The sequence below is a fragment of the Lonchura striata genome, chromosome 3 (assembly GCF_046129695.1).
Source record: "Lonchura striata isolate bLonStr1 chromosome 3, bLonStr1.mat, whole genome shotgun sequence".
NCBI lineage: Eukaryota > Metazoa > Chordata > Aves > Passeriformes > Estrildidae > Lonchura > Lonchura striata.
In genome coordinates, this window is record NC_134605.1 from 35,657,580 (window position 1) to 35,679,291 (window position 21,712).

Genomic DNA, 21,712 nt, shown 5'->3' on the forward strand with positions numbered 1-21,712 from the left:
TGATACATCTACTGAGGCTTGTAAAACAGGGTCAATATGTGTGCATAGGAAAGGATGGGAATAGAATAGCACATGAGTTTTCTGTTTCTCTGAGTGTTGAAGTTACTCAGTGAGGTGTCCTGTTTCTACTCAAAATTATTCCACATTCCAATTTTGAAATGAATTCTCTTCCTGTAAGGAGTGGGAGGGCAATGACTAATTTGTAACTGTAAAATAAAGCAATAAGGAATTAGTAAATGCCCAAATTAATATTTTCATGCTTTTTTTTGCTCCACCACTGTTATATATATTTATTTCATTTTAGATTCTTCCCCCAGGATCTGTGCTTCATTCATTGAACAGGAATGACAGAACTTAATAAAGGAAGCAGTCATTTAATACTTAGGTTCATATTCACTGTTCATTTGCAGCCCTGCATCTCATTTAAAGCGGTAAATTCAAACTGTTATAAATGGGAAGTCAAAGTTGCATGCTTGGCAGTGGAAGTGCATATCTTTCTATAAAAAATTTGTGTCTGAGCACTTGGCATTATCTGGAAACAGAATCATAGAATTATAGAAGGGTTTGGGTTGGAAGGGACCAGCCATGGGCAGGGACTCCTTCCACTAGACCAGATTGCCCAAAGCCCTATCCAACCTGGCCTAAGGCATTTCCAGGGATGGGGCATCCACAGCTTCTCTGGGCAACCTGTGCCAGGGCCTCACCACCCTCACAGTAAAGAATTTCTTCCCCTGTCTAATCTAAATCTACCCTCTTTCAATCTAAAGCCACTCCCTCTTGTCCTGTCCATGATCATGTAAAAAGTCCCTCTCCAGCTCTCTTTAAGACCTCCTTTAGATGCTGGAAGGTTGCTGTGAGGTCACCTTGAAGCCTTCTCCAGGTGAACATGGTGTCTTAAATAAAAATGTGTCTGGTCCTTCATATTTAATCATAAATTCTGAACTTTCAGCATAGATCACAGTAGCCTGGATATTCTGTACTCTTATTAATATAATGCTCAAATTATGTTACCTCTTGAATTTTGGTGCTTTTCCTATTGTAATTTTCTAACAAAAAATTTTCAAACTTTACTGTGTTGACTCTGTGTAAATGTTTTTAGATAATGGAGATTGTCCAGAAGTTTCCAATTATGTATAGACTGAAACTTCCAAGAAGCAGCAGAAGCATTTTGCTCAAATTTTATTTGCTCTTCTGCTGAAAGCAGTGAAAGAAATTTTGACCAATATATTTTAAAACAATAGGTTATTCAAAGGAAATTTAGTAAGAAGACCCACTATGTAATTGTTATTCTAACAGACTTTCCAATCTAGGAAAGAGTTTAGTAAGCATAATAATTTAGAATTGTGAAAATTTAAAGCAGTTATTTTACAGAATGTTGACAGAATTCCTGAATTTTTTTCAGACTTATGTGATCACGAATTACTGTAAGTGTTGTAGGAGTAGTATTGCTTTTTCTTCAAGCACTTCAGGCATTATCGAAGAGTAGTGTTGGTTAAAAATGGCAATTGCCTGCAAGCAAGGCAGCCTGTTAGCAAGGCACCCACCTGCCTTTCTCTGTAGTTTAGATATGACAGATAACCCAAATCACTTCTCTTGGACTTTCTTGCTACCATTGGTACTAAAGTTGTTTATTCATTGCTCCTTATGATACATACTGCATATGTCCTACTACACTGAAGAGGAACTGTAAGACTGATATGGGAGGAGGATTTTCTAGTATCCTTTTGGTGAAAAGGCATATTTTAAACAGTATTGGAAAACTAATTTGATGACATGAAAATGCATACAAAATACTAACATCTTGAAGTGTTTGTGCAGATTTGTTGGAATTTATGGACACAGTCTCTTCTGGCAGCTTCAGTTTTTTACCCATCACATTTTACTCTTTTGTTTTACTGGGTTTAGTAAGAGTTGCTAAAAAGGTAACATGTTAGAAGAGATACTTTATTCTCTGTTTTGAAATGGTGTTTGCTATTTGGTGAATGGTGTCAGTCTGTGTAGGTAACTCATAGTGTCTGTCCTATGTAACTCTGCCCCAGCAAAACACTATTCCTGTGGCTTCATCTGAGACATAGCAGATAAACATGTGGAGGAATTAAAATAATTGTTAACACATGTCATGCAATAGTTTAAAAATTTCTTTTGGCAACATAAGTGAGAAGTGATTTTATTTTATTTTTTTTTAAATGCTTTTATTTTCAACTTTGTGTTCCATCAGGCAACTTAATTGAAGAAAAGCTTATTTCTGGAAAAACTACATAGCTCAAGAAGAGCACATGATAATTCATGCGGTTTTTTAGTAAATATTCTCTGTGGGTAAGAGTGAAGTGTTGCTTTGAAATATCTTGAATTTTGTACTTGAACTTGCAAATATTAAGAAGTTGTGGTGCAAGAACTTTAGTATTCCTTTAGCATTATCACTTTTGTCCTCTTACTGTTTCTGGTAGCTACCTTGTAGCCTTATTTGGTAAAAGCTTTGTTTCTTCTGTTCTTGCAGTAATTATAATTTGTGCCTTGTCAGGCTTAGTTGGTTTATGCTTTTTTTGCTGCCAGATGAAATATTATTTCCTTTAATATACACATAAAAACTTCAGAATTCTCGGACAACTTGGCTAAAAGAATAACTTTTTAAACTTTCTTCAACAGTAGTCAAAGAAGCTTATGAGTCTGCCAGTATATGTGTCTCAGGAAAAAAAAATACGAAAAGGACATTAGGATTTATCCACAGCTTTATCTAGTAATTTGAAATTTAATCTGTACAAATGATGACTATGCTAGAAATATTCTTGCAGCAAGATTGTAATAGCTGTAGCAGAATGACAGCCAAGTGTTTTTCCTCAAACAGTGAACTGACTAGCTAAAATAATGACAATGGTGAGATTATTATTATAAGTTACCCCATGCCTTATAGAAGATAGTAGTTAAAAGGCATTTCCTAGCCTGAAAAGCCAATGCAAAATTATTTGGGAGGAACCAATTATGACCATGAATTAAAAAGACAATTTTTCCAGTCTCCCTTTGTTCTGGAAATAAATCTGAGCTGACAGCAGAATTAATTAATTTATTTACAGTCCAAGTAGTATAGTATAGGCTTTTCTAATCTGAAATACTGGTGCACTACAATTCTATTCTGTAATATAAGTGTATCATTCTATAGGCTGAGCAAAGCTCAGGGTTTTAATGCATTTTCAATTATGGGCTTCCAGTGCTAAAGTTACTGAGAAAAATCGTATTTTAACGATTTTGTTGGTTTTGATATCCACATCTGTTCAAAAAGAATGCTTTCATTCCCCCATGTATTTATTTATCTGAACTTGTCATCATGAAGTAGTTCTGGTTTCTGCATGGAACTTACAGCAACTGTGAGCTCTTTCTTCATAATCTTAAAATAATTATTCAAAATAGACATCTTTACCTCAGATTCCAGTGGAGGCCAGAAGCTAATTGATAGAAAAGCGATTGTTCAGTTAGATGATTTTAATGAGGTTGAACTCATACAAGTCTGTTAGCAACTTGTTTCTGAAGCTTCCATGCTTACCTTAAAGATTTCAGACCATCACCATGAAACAAAAGTCCATCTGCTCTCAGAGTACTCCCCAAAACATCTATTACAGAGAGCACAGTTTTGGATGTGCAGTCGTAGGAAAAATCACAAATGGAAATGGTACAAAATCCACACCTGCAGCCATTCAAAAACACGTGGAGTATGTTTCCCTCAAAGTTAAAGCAAAACAGAACACTAAGTTAAAATGCATAATGTTTTATTTTACTGTATATGGTTTTAATTTATAGAAATTAGTTTATGTAAATCTGACTTGAAGTACTATAAAAAGAGAACTAAGAGTGCATTTGTGTGAATGATTACATTGCTGCATATTCATTAGACACACTACTTTGTACAGCTATAACTGTGCTATTGCTAAACTAAATGTCTTTGCACATACCTCACTGAAGATCAAGTATATGCCAACCTTGGCTTAGAAAAGAAATTGTCTCTAAATTATGCAAGTACAGAAGAAAGAGTCTGAAAATTTTCTCTACATGTTAAAATATGGCGTTTACCATTAATAGGTTTCTTAGCAAATGGGTTTGTGTTTAGTGTGTCCTTCTGTGCTTAGCACAGTCAGAAGGAAGCAAGCAACTATCACTGCTCTGTTGATCACAGTCTTTCTCCATTCAGACTTTCTGCTGCTTGTTCTGGTTTTTTATTCTGCTTCGGATAGGTCTCATCTCTGTGCCTGAGTAGTCTGTATAGAGTTCATCTATCCATTCCACTTGTAATTAGCTCTTAGATTTGAGTATCACTGTAATTGAGAGTCCTATTTTGTAGATGCACTGGGATTCCTGGATTTTTCTTTTGGAACATGAACTTTATCTTCATTATGTACACACTTAAATTCAGTGAATTTTCTATATATCCATAAAAACCTGTTAAGAGGGTGGACCATGAATTTTCAACCAGGGTTATGTGAATGTGAATCAAGTTGAAATCTATGGGAGTTTTAAACTCTTTTTTTTTTTTTTGCCCACTCATCTCTTGCTAAGTCTTGAGAAATGATAGTCAATGAATAGAAAGAAAAAAAGATATTTTCTGATTGCACAGGAAGTGGATTGAGTTTTAAGAACCCAAACAGAGTATTTCTCATCTATATTTTATTCATCCAAATAATTTGTTGATTTCTCATTTTGGTTGTATTTTCAGTTTAATTTAAAGATGTTAAGATGAGCTATTAAATCAATTTTTTGTATTTGATATTACTCAGGTATTTCAAGTTTAGGAGAACTTTTAGCAGCTGTTCATCTCATCATTTAGAAATGAGTTCTTTGACTTCTCCCTGAGAAGGACTACCTCCATCCATAGCATGTATAGGGCAAATGATTGCACATTCCTATCAGTAAAATATTTTGAACACTCTTTCCAATATGTATATATTTATAAATTATATATACCTACTACTGTATATATCATCTATTTGTCATTATAAACTATAGACAAAATAGAAAGTAAAAATGGATGAGAAAAAAACTAAGTGAACTCTTCTGAGAATTCATTTTATTTATTAACAGTGCAAAACATAGTTCTTTCCTGCATCTCAGTGCATTTTCTGGCACACTGTGTGGGATGAGTGCACCCTGCTTTGGAAGCTGCTGGTATAGGTAAATAGGGGAGACCAGCTTCATAACATAAGCTGTAGTACTACTTTTATGCAATTAACGTGTACATTAATCTATCTTATTTATTGAGTATATTAAATTGAGTCTGTTATGTTAGATGCTATAAATGTAGGTGCTAGAACATCTTCTGTCTAACCAGAGTTACACAGAAAGCCTTTTGTGACAAGGGAGAAAAGGGATTTTTCATACTTGTATGCATTGCAGCACACAGGGCTGGGAACAACATTGTGGTGTGAAGCTTCTCAATGAGGCTGTACACAGCTCAGGGGAATTTGTTGCATGGTTAAGTTGCTTGGAACTGGACAGACCAGGCATTGACTGTGCTTTAGGTTTACACAGCTTGTGCAACAATTTATACATCTATTATGGTTGTAAGAACTACAATGGGTGATAAAGTTGTGGGTTTTTTCAAGTGAATTTCCAACTGTACATTCTTTGCAGAGTAACTTTTATCCTTCCTATTCACTACCAGTGACTTTTCTCCTTTCCTCTTAGAACTCCAGGATTTGAGTCTCTAGCTTTTTACTGGTCTCTGATGACCTAATTTATTACTCAAACTCTGAACAATATCCATCCTATTCTCACATTGTGTCACTGCGGCAAGGTCAACTCCCTAGAAAACTTTCCAATTTCTTGTGATGTAGCCAGTGCCAGAAAAGCATAGCCTATGTTTTTCATGTTTTTTAACTCTTCCATGAATGCCTGGATTATGAGCTGCTATTTTTATGCTAATGAATATCCACTTTTAAGAGTCTGTTCTTATTTTATTCTTCTTGTAGATGTTTTTACACCAAAATGAGCACTGTGGTAATGCTACAGTAATCAGTCTCCTGATGTTTGGAAATTTTTCTAATTACTATGGTTTCTGTGGCTTTTCTTTTTATATTTTAAACATAATTTTGTTATTGTTATTTGTCTTGTGGTATGGTGGGATGCAGTAGATCAGTGTTTATAGACCATTTGGATCTAAGTTTGGGGGTTCATCTGGCTCACCAAACCATACTGAGATAGCTCAGTCAAGAGCCTAGTTGTGAGTGGGTGATGAGATGCACCTGTATGTCAAGTTGGCTTGTTGATGTCCTTATGGGTCTGCTGGGCCAGCCTGTCTTCACTGTCAGACCAGAAAACCTCAGATAACAGCACTCCTAACTTGTGTAGCTCAAGAACACACAAAAGGTTAAATGGGAATGAATCTCAGCTGTTGTGATTTAACCCTGGCCAGCAACCAATTACCATACAGCCACTCACTTCCTCATCAGTGGGACTGGGAAGAGAATTGGGAGGGTAAAAGCTGGAAAACTCTTGAGTTGAGATAAAGAACTTTAAGAGAGAAAGCAGAAAGCCATGCATGCAAGCAATGTAAAACTAGGAATTAATCCACTGCTTCCCATGGGTGGGCAGGTGTTCAGCCACTCCCAACAGAGCAGGGCCTCACTACATGTAACAGTATGTCCCTCCCTTCCTCCTTGTTCCCTCCAGCTTTTTACACTGAGTATGATATTATATGGTCCAAAATATCCCTTTGGTCATTTGTGGTCACCAGTCCTGGCTGTGTCTTCTCTGCTTCCTGTGTATCCCCAGCCTCTTTGCCAGTGTAGAAATGCACAAAAAAAAGGCCATGGCTCTGCTCAGCAATAACAACATCTCTACATTATCAACACTATGGTCAGCACAAACCCAAAACAAAGCCCCATACCAGCCACTGTGGGGAAAATTAGCTCTACCCCAGCTGAAGCCAGAACATCAGCTTAAATATCCATTATTCAGTTGCCAGAAATTTTAAGGATGCTGATGTCCCTGGCCAGTGTCAGCTTTGCTACTTCTGTGGTCTTCAGAGCCTTTGCAGAACAGAAGCACGGCCAGTGTTTCTCAGAACATGTTGCTATTTTGTCTGATGGTAATCAAGTAGTTAGATGTCTAGGAGGAACTCTTTTCTCTGCCTTATGCTACTGGCTGTTACTCCATGTTACAGTCCAGTCTGTTTTTTTGGAAATAGCCACAATAGGTGTCAGAGCAGAGAATCAGTTCACTGATGTCTTCAGATTGTAACAGTGTGTGAGCAATGACAACCTAGTGTCATTATAGTCAAATTAATCCTGTTGTCCTTAAAGGGGGGTAGGGCTGTTCAGCTGGCAACTGAAGGGAAGAATACAGTCTGGAAGGTTCCTGTAGCAATAAAGATGCTTGCTGTTCATTTTTACCTGTCCTTCTCTTGAATTCTTGGTCTATTGAAAATGGGTATGTTTCAACAACATTAACTAATACATGCTAGTATTACTCAGGCACATTGAACACTTTACATAAGGGTAAGTCTTAAAACCCCTGAGAACATAGGAAGGGTACTTTTCATCAGACACTGCACCTTGATGTCAATATTCCTACTTTGACGATGGCAACTAGGAAGTTATTCAGGACTGCTTAAATTAATACCTATAAAGTTTTTATACTACAGCACACTTGTTTTAAGCAAGGGTGCCAACTTGTTACCCTTCTAAAGCCAGCTTTTCCTGGTTATTTTATTTCTGAGGAAAATAAATATCAATACAATAGAAATCCAAATAAATGTCTTGAGTAGCTTTTTTGTATATGTTAGCGTCATTATCAAAGGTCTGACCCTGGCCATTTGCAAGACTTTAATTCCTGATAAACAGCAACTTGTGGGATTTTTGTTTTTCTAAGTATACTGAGTATAAACCTAACTGCTGTGATATACTCAGTATATCACTCAGGGTGATGTCTAATAACGTCAGGAAATTTCCCACCTATTTATGATCAGTGTAGGAGTGACTCAGATGACTCCTTAGCAGTGTCTTCTTGCCTCCCAAAATAGTTTCTGAATCATCTCAGATACTGGGAATATTAGAAGCAGAGTTAGCAAGAATTGACTAAGCATCATGCCTGTTAGTAAGAATCTTCCTGTCAATCATTTGCAACTACCATAATTTTTGCTATACCCTTTCAATATTGAGTAAGCACAGCTTTAGGCCATTTTCCATGCTACAGCATGCATTTAATTTTTCTGCTAGTATTTGAATATTCTAAGACTGTTTTTCATCCATTCCGTATTTTCTAGACTGTAACAATAAGAGTTTTATTGGCAGCTGTTGGTCAGATGGTGATCATATCAGGCACCTACACAACACCTACGTTGCATTTGACATGGCTGAGGATAGGTGGCTCATTACATGAGTTTGGAAAGATCTGATACAGTGCCAATGAGACTTCCATCCCATTGGGACCCACAATGAGAGATGAATTAAATACCTGGAGACATATTGGATGTCTCTTGGTTGACTTTGTGAACACGTCTTCAAGTTATCAACATCCAACTTTTCTTCCTGAGCCATTTTAAAGTAGTGAGTTTAAAACTTAGGAAGACAGATGAGTAGTATATTGAAATTATCTAGTGCATGTTCATTCTGGATTTCCTGCTGATCATGATGCTCACTCGAAAAAATATATTTCTCTATAACATATTGCAGCCTTGTCCTTTATGATCTGAATTAGCTCCCCAAATTTCAGTATCAGGATGTTCCATAGTTGACAGTGTAGCCTCCATTCGCTCCAAAAAACATGTGTGATGCAGACTGGAATAGCACCACAAGCTTGCTTATTTTGGCAGTAATTTGGTTTACTTACCTGGTTAAATAGCAGTATTTATGATTCCATTCCCAAGTGGGGGGGGCATTACTTTTTTTAAAGGTCTCTTGGTAATATTAGTTGAAAAATATAAGGTAAGTTTAATGGAGTCAGTAATCATATTAATTTACAATAGCTGAGAACCCATTTTAGTAGCTGCGTGTTTTTTAAACATACCATTAGGTTTGAGCTAGGTTCCTGTTTAAATTTTCTCCCTGCATTGTTGCAGATTTTACCTCTTTCCGGAAGAAACATCTCAAGTGCTTTCAGTATCATGTTCATATAACTCGGCCAGTCACAGGAGCTGAGCATCACTTCACTGTTTTCAGTGGTGTAACACCACTGACAAATACAGAGGTGTTTTGGTGCTTTTGGAGCAGAAAAAATCATTCTTACATGTGGTGCTGGAGCTCTTGCTATCAGATCTACTTTTTAAAATTGCCTTTTCTTGTTGCAATGGAATGTTTATATTAAAAGTCAAAATACAAACATTAGGATAAATTCAGAGGTGAATGCATATGTATTGTACTTCTAAGGCCACTTAAAGATTTTCTTTTCTCCCTTTGCATCCCCAAGCACAAGTTTGTGATATCAAGATTATCTGAAGCTACTAAAGTAATGAAATAGTTAATTTTTAACTTGCAACTTCTTTACATAACACCTCTGAATTACAACCAGAAATCTGAAGAGAGTTTCAGATCAATTAGTTAAAAAGTTGAGGTACCACAAGTCAAGAAAAAAGGTATTGAAGTGTCTAAACCAGAGAGATAGCATCACTACTGTAGTTCACACTTCTGTGCCTTTTTTGAGTTATTGTAAGTGTTGTTGCAATTAGAAAGTGGAAATAAGTTTAGAACAATTGTGCAGATCCATATGTGGCACCTCTGGATTTCAACTTTTACCTAAAGCTTGTGGTGTTCCAGAGCACTGTATTATAAGAATGTTGCATATGGCAGTGTGACAATTTGTACTTAGTAGGTCTGTGTAGGAGTCCCTGTGCTTTCTGTGTACTTAGTAACAGGGTGGATGAAAGATGCCCAAACAGCTGGGGGCATGTAGTAATACTGGATAACCGCAATACTCAGAGACAAAATTAATCTGGTCTTTGTGATGCATCCAGTGGAAATACTGTAATCTACATAAGCAGTTCAAAGTTTTCCTTGGCAAGCCTATTGGTGTGATTGAATAGTGCTTACGCATGAGTTGTTGATAGCATGCAAGTAGAAAAAGCAAAGGGTGGTAAGGGAAACTCATATGTTCCCTGAGGTGTAAAAGAAAAGGAATTTGGAGAGTCTGATGAGGAACATTTCAAAACCCATCTTCACTTTCTCTAACACTGGTTACAGGAAGGGAGTTTCCTTCCATCCTAAGGGCTTGTTTGGGTAAGCAAGGGCTATTTTTTAAGGATTAGGAGTCTTTAGGTGCTTGGAATTTGTTATGTTACACGTTGTCTTGATTAAATGAAAACATTTGGACTTGATTAAATTAGTTTATTTGGAGCTGTTTGGGGTTGTTTGAGTATTGAAAACAAATTAGATTATGTAATTACATGAACAAACTGTATTTATCAGTGGTTTCCCAGCTGCTTTGTTGATGATTTCATGCCCTGTACTAGTGTTTCCAAGCCATTGCTGTGGCAGCTTTGTTGGAATTCGTCTTGGAAATGTTCTTTTTCTATGTATTGAGCTATTCAGAGATTCCCTGTGGGGGGATCTTGATGCACCTTACCTGCTTGGCTCATTTTGAACATTGATACCCAGCAAGCTGTGCCAGACTGGGAAGAGTTAATGATTTTGGATGCCAGAAGAATCAAAGCTTGCTATTACCAATTAAATGCCCAAGAATGGGAAGAATACTTAAAGTGTTTGTGTTTTCTTAAACTTGCCTCCACATTTCTAAAGGATGTGTCTTCATTTATAGTAAAAAAATAATTAAGCTTGTTCAATCATACGCTGGCTGTTCCTTAAGAGACCATTGAGAGATTTAGTTTACAGGAGATCTGAGTGAGGAAATTGTTGCTTTCTTATAGTTCCTTCCTTTGCTTAGTTTGTAAGATACCCACATGTGAACTGAAATTTCTTCTCATCCTATGCAGACATATCTTCACGTTTTTATCAAGGTCTGAGCTAGAAAGTTTCACTCCATAATGGATACTTGTATTTCTTCTGCTTTTTTTCTTTTTGGAGGAAATAGTAACGACCCAGTGAGAATCAGGCTTCAGTGTACCCTTTTTCTGAATGTCAGTTGAGAGCTTACGTGCAAACCCAGCATCTTCAAATGGTCTCTCCCAAAAAGCATGGGTCTGTTTTTTGTCAGAAATGTCCCTAATGCCTCTGGCGGTATTCTGCCATTCTGTTTAGATTCTTTAGCCTCAGTGACAAGACAAAACAAAGCAAAAAACTTAGAGGAGAGGTTGAGCTGTTCAAACATGCCCTGGCTTTACATCCTGTTTCTGTCTTAAGTGGTCCTTTCCCTGGGGCTCTTTGTTAAGCAGAGATTCCCAGAGCCTCGTCAAGGAAAAGTAGGGTTCCTTCCTATGCCTTTTTGAGGGCTTATGCTCCTCCAGCTCACTTTTCTCAAATGGTCTGTATGTATATTCCACTTCTAGTGAAGCTGTGTGCCTGTGTAATAATCGAATGCAGCCACTTTTCCTGGCCATAAACTACCTGAAGAAATCATGGAACAAGAGTGTGGGCTGCTTACACCTATTTAAAATAATTGGAAATTTTATTTCAGTATTGTGTGGGTTCTTTTCTTTATTTTTTATTTCATCTGTTGTTTTGAGGTTGTTTTGTTGTTTATTTTTTTTAAGTTCTCATATATTTGCTGTTTGAGAATGTCAAGTTTTCAGTTTAGCCTGGAAATTACATCCTATTTGTTTTTGCATGGCTGATTTGAGCTTACAATTGTATATTTCAAAATTTCGAATTTTTATTACAGAACTTTATATTCTCATAAGAGATTTCATGTATTCTCACTTAAACTTCCTTCCTCACACATTAGGCCAGAGATATAAATCAGTATCAGTTAACTGAGTGATTTACACCACGTGATAATGTCCAAAGCTTGGAATTTTTATTTTCTGTTATGTTTAAATACTGAGGCATTAAATATTCTTAATTATTTACCTCATACTGTACCTTTTATTGTCATTTGTTCACACTTATTTGCACAAATTATTCGGGTGGATAGCCAAAGCAAACAGTTGTGAGAAGGTATATGAACCAACTCTTTTCTGTTGGCATCTTCCTTCCCAGTATTATTAGCACAAACTTGCTGCTCAAAAACAAAGCTTTTCATGTGCCTATTCATTCATTACCCACCAGATTCCTTCAGGAGAGGAACAAGTGAAGAGTGCCTGGTGGTGCTGAGATACCCATGCAATATGGCCTTCTAGATGCCTTCAATTGCTTTATAGGGATTGTTTTTAAATAGCACAGAATAAATTTATTTACTTATTTGGATTGAAATTCTGGATATATTTATGTTGTTTAAAAGGTGGATTTTGCATGTTACTTTGTTGCCTCGACCCTGAAGAGAGGGGGAAGAAAATCTATGGGGTAGACCTCTTGCACTCAAGGAATTCCACAGCAAAACTATTTTTGTTAGCCTTTGTTTCACTGTACTTCCTTCAAACACCACACTGCTCCACCCTTAATGCTATTTCATATTCTTTCATTGTGTGATTTTGCTTTGCATGAAAACCACCTCGGTGTTCAACCTTGTTCAGCCAGATCTTTAAAAGCACTCCAATTCTTTGTATGTTATCCCTTTTACAATGCAGCCACTTGTTTATGGCTGCTCAGGAAGAGATGGTACCACAGAGAGAGAGGTGTCTCTTATGCTTTAGCCCTGCTGTTGTCAACCCTCCTTCATTTTGCTCTGAAGTAACAGCAGTTCTGTAGGGATGCCTTTTATATACTCAAATGAATTCCCAACAAGGGTTTGGACCCAAAAATAAGGCTTTTGTTGTCATGGGTAGTCTTCCAAGGTTGACTTAGTACCATTAGCACAATGCTACAGCTTGAAGTACTTTCAGTCAGTTTATATTAAATGTAAATATAAGGTAAGACAAGAAAAATGTCAAATATACTTTTGCAGAACACAGTGAAGAAACAATTGTGGCAGTTTGCATTGTGTCTGGACCCATCCGACAATCAGGCGTTGGCGTTCCAAACCCTGTCCAGGCAATGTGAGGGTGCCCTGCAACAAGCTGGGCTGAGTGCGCTGTTTCTTGAATGTGTTTCCTGGGCCAAGGGAATTACACAGCTGGGTTGGAGCTCTTTGGGCTGCTGAGTGTTTTGCTTTGTCTTCTTGCAGCACACAGCATGCAAGTTCCTTTTCCAACACTGGCCTTCTATGGTTTTCATAACAGTAATACCCTGTGGTTGTCCAGAGGTCACAGCAATTGGAATAATGAGCACTAGGTTCTTAATTACCTTGAATTATCTACAGTTTGTAATTTTTATTGTAATTCCTTACAGACCAAGCAATATACCAGTCTAGCAAAATACCATGATTATTGCAAAAATTTTTATTTTTTAAAGTCAGAAACTTATCTTAAATCTTAAATGGATACTGAGCTCTATTTCTCAAATACTATTTGATTCCTGACAAAAATGACCTCTGTTTGTCTTGAACAAAAACTTATGGTATTTTTCCTGTTGTTTTCACATCATTAAGTTCTTGGAAATTCTGACAGCTCATTTACATTGTGATTGATTACAATGTCCCACATTATATTTTTTAGAAAGTGCTGAACCATGCCTATTACTGTGTGTATCTCTGATGAGTTGAGAAATATTTTTCATTTGATGTTGATGTTTTTCATGTTTCATCTGATAATTTATATTACTGTAAATGTGCAAGTGCTAGCTAGCACAGAAATAATTAGCCCTGTCTTTATATTGGAGTTACAAGGTTTTAATGCTTTGGAGTGTGTCTATGCAATAATTTCAGTAGAATCTCTTGATATTTTATGATCTTTATGTGTGGATACAAATAATCTTCTTTTATCTGAGAAATAAATGTTAAGAAAAAATCCAGATACTCTACAAGAAATAGTATTCTAGAAATAGTTTTCTAGAATAGTCACAATTTCTAGAGAGCAGCCAAGACTTGAAGTCAAAATGGAAAATTTGCCCCCACTACTTTCTATTCTCAGATGAGTTTTTTCACAGACTTCCAGGAAAGGGTAAGTAGTTCAGGATTTTCAGAAACAGGAGGCAAATAAGAGTATCTGTACCAAAGTGTGAATAAGATAGGTGGCCAGACACTATATTAGTTTAGTGTCTTGCTTAATAGCATGATGAAATAAAATAGCTGGGATATCTAAGGGAAGAGTTGCTTTCTGTTTGTCATGGAGAGAAGATGCAAACGAGGCAGAGGTCAGAGATCATGAGGAGGGGAAGGGAAGTGGTTCCTCAGATGTCTGAATGAGGAATGAAGCTTGCCAGCTCTATTCCTTTCCTCTTCAACTTGTGTGTGATACCAGGTCAGATAATGCTAAATCTAAAGTCATTAACAAAATTTTTATTTCTGGTTTCATTTCAGTTATTTGCCACCTTCCGTGCATGAATGGAGGCCAGTGTAGTTCTAGAGATAAATGCCAGTGCCCTCCTAATTACACTGGTAAACTTTGTCAGATTCCCGTGCAGACTGCCAGTTCTCCAAAACTCTACCATCACCCACAACAGGTGAACAAGGCTGTAGGATCACAAGTTATCCACTCTACTCATACTTTACCACTGACAATGTCTGGACAACAAGGTGTAAAAGGTAACTTCTTTCTTAATAAAGATTTTTAACTTGTTGGTTTAAATTAATTATTTTGAGTGTTCAACCAGTAACAATAATGCTGCATTTACATACATCAAGTATTGACACCGCAACTTGAATCATGAGCTCACCAGAATGTGAACATATTTTCCTCAATGACTGAAATAATAAGAAATAACAGTGTTATTGAAAAGAGTTGCTAGGTAAATTTATTTTGCTTTATGGTAGAATTTAATGAAAATTGTAGAGTCAAGGGATAATGCAGGGGATTTCTTCCAGAAGTGTAGACCTGTTCAAATAGACAGTGATTGTGGTTGTACAGAGTCCATAAATTGCAGTGTAGCTAAGACAGCAAGTTACAAGTTATTCCATGGTTACTAATTGAGGGAAGAGACCATGCTTTTCAACATAAAAAATGTTAAATCTAATGTAAAACTAAAAATATGAGCTGTGTTTATCTTATACTACTTGGTAGAGTCTTACAAGTTAATTTTGTCGTGTACTTTTTAGTTAAAAACTTTTTAGTTAAAAAGGAAACCAGTTATGTTAATCTAATTTTCCCAGTCAAAGAAAGTTCATTCAGCTTTAGATTACTGTTTCCTCTCATACTTTTGTTGTGAGGTGAATACTTCTGATGACTTTGAAGAGAAGTGTTGAATATATTTCTTATGTGTCCTATGAGTCTAGGTATCATTTTATCTGGGTGAAATCTTGTCCATATAAAGTGACCCCTGCAACTCAGATTCTCAACATATGACCTAATGTGAATTTTGTTTGCTTGTTTGATTGATTTTTGCCAGATTTATTTTTTTTGTCAAGGGTAATTTTAAAATTACCTCTCCAAGGTTGGTATCTCTGAGTAAAAAGAAAATATATAGGGAAAGATCTGAGGAGGCTTAGTTACTGGCATATAACTTTCTGAATAACTTTGCTAAAAATTTTTGTGATAAATATAATCTAAGGTAGTAACTCTGTATTCAGAAAGGGACATAGCTGTGAAGGAACTGTTGACAGTATCCTAGAAATGCAATGTTTTATAAGTACTTTTGAGTATCTCCTCCATCTGAAGAAGAGAATGTAATTACCTAAACATTTAGCAGAGCATCAGTTTATTTCTCTGCCTATGTAATTCCAGATGAATTAATTTTAGACAATACAGTGGCTGACAATCCCCAAATTTTTAAGACAGTTATTTTTCAGATTCTCTCCTAAAATGCACTATAGGTTTCTCATTGCTAAAGGGTCTGATCTCTTGAATATTTTTTCCTGACCTTCAAATCCTCATAGGAATCATTAGCAGTAACAATGCCTTTTCTTCTCTTTGTGTGTCCAAATGAGGATGTTGGATTGTTGAGAGACAAATATGTTATTTCTTTAAAGGAAAGAATAAAACAATTCATCCTGAAATGGCTGGCAGAAATAAAAATGAGCACATCTAGGCAGTGATCCAAGACCTGGAGAGGATTGTGATAATAATACTGTAGGGGAGAACCTAGCCTAAATTTGATGTTTTCAGCATCTGAACATTTCTGGATGGACTGAGACACTAAAGCAGAGAAATTCAGTGATTTCTTTTGAAAAACTATATTTTTAATCACTATTTCTTTTGAATCACTATATTTTTTAGATTTAGCAGCTAGAGAAACTAGTTGAAGGGATCCCTCTTCATACATAAAAATGTTGGGGTGAGTTTTGTTCTTTTTACAGACAGGCTAGGCTGTCTTGTCATGCCCTCCAAACCCAGTCTAATAGCCTGAAAAGGATCTCACTGCTTCTGTTTGTAACACTGAAGTTTTCCCCTGTGGGTTTGCCTCTAGCAGACCTCATGTAGCATACATTTTGCTTGTGGGTTGTTTTCAGCTACAGGCAAGATCTTTACCCTGCAGCCATATTTTGCTGACTTTCTGCCATCTTCTTCCTGATGTTTCTGTCTAAGTATGTTGACAATTTTCATAAATTGAAACAATGCAGACAGTGTAAAAATAAGTCTGTTTCTTTTAAGGAAGTCCTATGTGAGACCAATTAATACTGATAATGTACCTAGAGAAATGAAAACAATGTCAAAAACCAAAAGCACTTTCTCCAAAATATTATAATTTTAAAGCATCTCCAATAAATGAAATATGCCTCCTGAAGAGTGGAGCTGAAAATACCTAATGAAGTTCAAAGGAACAGTTCAAACTTCAGGAGACAAGGAGAAAATCCAAAAGACTGAACAATGCAGTGTGCATTATAGAGATAGGTGTGTCAAATGGTATTTTTTGTTTCTTGCTGTTTGGAAGGGGTGCTGCCTCTGATGGATTGTGTGGCCTCAAGTAGCCTGTGCAGTACTCGCTGACGAGAGAGGCCCAGCCAGACACAGGAAATGCTAACTTAGTTATGCAGCTTGAAAACTCCACAGCCTGTTACACACCTTTTTTCCCTGCCCATCCCAATAATAGTTTGATTTACTTTAAAGGGCATTTTGTGTTCCAGTGAAAAGAGGCTTAAGGGTCACAAGCAGTTCTGTGAACTTGCATTGACTGGAGGGTCTCAGTCTACATACCAAGACTTAAAACTACAACCATATTTAAAAACGGAAGTGTCTGAAAATCATTTCCTCCCCCTTTATCTGCCAAACCCTGAATTCAAAGTTCAACAAAGGGAGTGGTGATTTTAGATGGTTGAGATGCTGGCAGCTCTTGCAGGGGCAAACCTGGGACTTGGCAGGTATATAAAGATGAAGAGATGAAATCTGAAACAACTTCTGTGTTCCAGAGAAAGATGATGGGTCTGAAAATGAAAATAAACTTAGTATATTTTCAAAAATAACCTAGTAGAGTATGAATTCTGGAACTTTGAATGGGGTTCCTATTACATAGTATGACCACAAATATTAATGTCATACCAGCCAATTTGGACATCCATATTTATCTAGAAGTCTTTGCAGCAGTCCAGCTGTCTTTACAATCCTATAATATTGTTCTTTCCTTCATGAAGATTTTTCATTTTCTTGCTTTGTTAATGAGACTCAATGTGTTCTTTAGCCTTCCTTCTAACGCCAAAATTTGGGCTTCATTTATATTTCAGTTACTTCAAGGCACTCTGTAAAAATTCTGATATACAAAAAAGAATGTCTTAGAGGTGCCTAAGATGTCTTTTTCACATATTTTGTTACCAATTTCTCTTATGTGTTTTTCCTTCAATTATTTTAGTGAAGTTCCCTCCTAACATAGTGAATATCCATGTGAAACATCCCCCTGAAGCCTCAGTTCAGATCCATCAAGTGTCAAGGATTGACAGCACATCAACAGGACAAAAAGCGAAAGTACCTCAGCCAGTACATCCACAGGTCTCTTACCAAGGTCTTCCGTATCAGAAGGCCCAGAAAGGACATACAACTTACACAAATCAACAACCCATTCCTCATATGTTTCCTGTTTCAGTTAAAACTCAGCTTGGGCGCTGCTTTCAGGAGACTGTTGGGACACAGGTAAGAAATGTTTGCTTAGACTTGTTGAATTAGGTAGCTTTAAAACTCTCTTATAAAGGAATAGCAAAAAAAAATAAAAAAATCCATCAATTGGAGGGAAAGGACACATTTGAAATTCTTTTCTGCAAGAAAATTATTTTGAGAATGTAACATTTGTAACATTTTTCTGAATCTCTTTCTCCTTTAAGATAATGTCTTTATTTTCTGTGGACTTGAGTCCCTGACATTTTGGTTTCAATTATTTTTCCATAGCTTTTTCTCGTGAAAATTCCTATTCAACAACTTTATATGTTTTACATTATTTTAGACTAATGTCTTGAATCTGTTGAAATGTGACTATTGAATGGGGTAGAAAAATCATGAAAGCCAACTGATTGTTCACTAGAACATTAAAACCTTAGTTCACTTAAAAATAGTATGTTCACATACTATTTTTCATATGACTTTTTAAAATTGTGTATCTTCTTTCAGTCCTAAAAGCATTCTAGTAGTGACACACATTTTTATATTTGTATATATATTAGAATATATATATATAGAGAGAGAATATAAGGATATGTGAAAAGATGATTAAGAAGTCAGTAAAATCCCGTAATTTATTGCTGATTACCTTTCTGAAATTTGGCTTTTCAGATCAAATGTCTTTAAGGTGAATGCATGCTTCAGACTGAAATAATGTGTGAGGTTTCAGGAAAAATCACTAATTTTGGGAGGTAATGTTAGAGAATAAGTATGTTGTTATTCAGGCTAAAAATACTTTATGACTCTATCATTGAAGATGTGAATTTTAAGTATATTACAAGGGTTGCTTTGCTTTTGGTCCTTCCATTAATAAGCACCTAAAGTTTGCCAGTTTTCAAATATTAAATATTATGTGTATTTCCAGTATATTTCACAAATGCTTGTTAGATGTTAGCAGCAAAATTATCCAAAGAATTCACCAGCACAGAGCATGCCTTCCCCTCAAAGGGACATCACCCATTGCTTCTGAGATGTAGGACTGGAGCAAAATGCCCTTTACAAGTGTTTCTTCTGGCTGTTTTTTCCAGCTGTCAGTGAATTTTTTTAAAGGCTTCTAAGTTGTGTGCAACCCCTGCCTTCACCCCACAAATAAAAGAGGGAAGAGACCTCAATGCCTTACTCACAGATGGGCAAGGAGTTTGGAAAAGATCAGTAATGGGGAACAGACAGGAGCAGAAATAGGATGCAGTCAGAAGCAGGCTGAAAGCGACATAGTTGTCAGGTCCTAAGGTACTGAGCTCCACCTACTATGGGCAGAACGTTGAACTTGAAATCAAAGCTCCTTAGTCTCAGTCTCCTGCCATCTCTAACGAGTTGACATGAGGATGCTTGAAGGTAATCCATTCTGCAAAATGTAATGAAAGAAGTTAATTTAAATGTTATCACACACCAAGGATTTTTTTAGAAGACCAGAGTTAAGCTTGCATATGGAAAGTTAAAGGCTAGACTTTACTAATTTTCAAATGATTGGTTTGATATCTACAGTTTTAATTTACACTGGTGAGTTATTTTTGCTTGTCTGTTTCAAGCATATTAAAATGTTCATTTTTTTTTCAACAAGTGTTAAAGCACATGGTCAAATGAAAGTTCATGGATTTTACATGAAAAAATGAAAGAGAGCCTGTGTCAAACAACCATTTCTCTCTGTTTCCTGAAATGAGCAATCTAAGAAGCATGGCATCATAATGTGCAAGCCTAAAAACCTGGAAATAAGTGTGATAATTAATAGTTGTTTATTATTTTTTGATATTTGTCTTTGTACTCATATATAAAGGAATACATGTTACTTCCTTGGTCTTACACTTTGCAGTGGGTGCCGCTTTTCTCCCATCTCCTTTTAAAGGGCGAGAAAAGGGAAAATAAGCTTGTATTACCCTCATGTCTGACTTGGAATCCTACTAAATGTTTAGTCACCAATTTTTATAACTTTTTTTTCAGTATTTCCCTGGAAATACTCAAGAAAGGGTAGTGCCTCCTAGTTTAGAGCAATGCATGTTCTCAATTTTTACAGATTTCATTGATCAGTGTCAATCTTGAGGAAGAGCATAGTAAGGATTTCAGAGGCATTCTGTTACTGTGATTGTTTAATTTAGAATTGGAATTATAGAATGGCATTTTGTAGAATATTCATTTAAGACCTTGCCATAGATATAGATCTAAGTGGCTCATTTACCTTTCAAATTTGAATCTGAAATGTTGTTTTTCCTGCAGCCAGTCAGTACTAATTATTTATGTTAAATATGCCTTGAACTGGGAAAGACAACTTTTTTATTTTAAGTCCTTAGTAGACCTACTCTTAAAGAATTAACTTTTCAGTTTCTTTCATATTTGCTTTACTATGTCTGTGGGTTCTCTCTTTTTGTTGAGATGCAATGCTAAAATGAGCTTTCCCTAATAGTAGCAATGTGATGCAAGTCCTTTCTGGAGTTGATGCTGGATAATTTTGATACCCATACTTAGTTCAACAATCATCAGTGTTTATACTTTTTTTTTTTTTTGGTAGGGTGGATTGTGTATTTGGCTTCAGAAATGTTTTATTAAAATCCTGGGATCTTGAGATGGCTTTACTGTCTGTAGAGCAGATTGGTTGAAGGATTTTTGTGTGGCCTCTTGTAGACAAGTCAACTAAGTTGATTAGGGCTTGGCTGAACTTACTCTTGGTCCACACTAAAAGCACAGGATTAAAACTGTATCAGGATCTCTTTTGGGTTTTGTGTGCATGTGTAATTTCTACCATTCTGTGTTTCTCCCCATCCCTTGTTCTCTCCTTCTTATTCCTTGAATTTCAGCTGCCCTTCAGTTACAGGTCCTTTGATTTTAGTGCTCTGAGGTCTTTTTCCATAATCTTGTGTGGAATATTTTTAATCTCCCAGCACATTCTCCCTTGCCCCATTCAAAACCAGTAGGATACTCAATGTCCAAGTCAGAGTACATTTTCTGCAGTGAATTTCCAAGGGAATGCCTATTATTACAGTTGGCAACTGGAGCCACCTTGAACTGAATTTCAGAGGACATTGTGGCACAGACAGTTAAAGAATCTGGTCATACTGCCTGGCCTGCAATCACTTTTCATTAATGATATAGGAATTCTTTCAGTCCTTCTCTTTCGTTAGCTGTCTGTAGTACCATAAAAGACAGTAGCCATAAGAACAAGCTAGTTAAAGGTGAATGAAAAGATACCGGTCTACCAGCTCAGAAGGACAGGTAACGTTCCCCCCCTTGCACAGCCCCCTAAATATTAGGCTAGCTCAGAGGTTCTAGGCTGTGAGGGGAGGAATATCAGGAGATGGCAAAGATTTCCGAAAGAGACTCTTACCCCGAAATACATTGCTTCAGCTCTCTTTATTCTTTGATGTCCATGTGGAGAGTGGGGCAAAAGAGAATGAACAGGAAATGTCAGGGTTCTATATAGACTTTGGACAGGCTGGGCTTCTCTGGCTCTCTGCCAACCCCGCTGGGGCAGGAAGGAGGGGTCCAGGTTTATCTTGATCAGAGTCACAGGGTCCCGGGGAAGGGGGCACAGAGTGCCCATGAGCTCACTGTAACAGACAGGGAGAGTAGAGGGACAAGAGGAATGAAATTTCCTAGTTTAATAAGAATAGATAAATAAAGACATAATTTTTTGTA

At 36.6% G+C, this 21,712-nt stretch overlaps 1 protein-coding gene across 3 annotated transcripts in view; it reads left to right on the forward strand.

The window, feature by feature from the left end:
• LTBP1 (latent transforming growth factor beta binding protein 1) overlaps positions 1-21,712 on the forward strand; it is a 188,567-nt gene that overhangs the window by 69,166 nt on the left and 97,689 nt on the right. For all 3 annotated transcript variants that reach the window (XM_031504314.2, XM_077782059.1, XM_077782060.1), the window contains 2 exons: positions 14,368-14,592; positions 17,787-18,064. In XM_031504314.2, the coding sequence (XP_031360174.2) occupies positions 14,368-14,592; positions 17,787-18,064 (503 nt within the window). The remainder of the gene's footprint in view (positions 1-14,367; positions 14,593-17,786; positions 18,065-21,712) is intronic.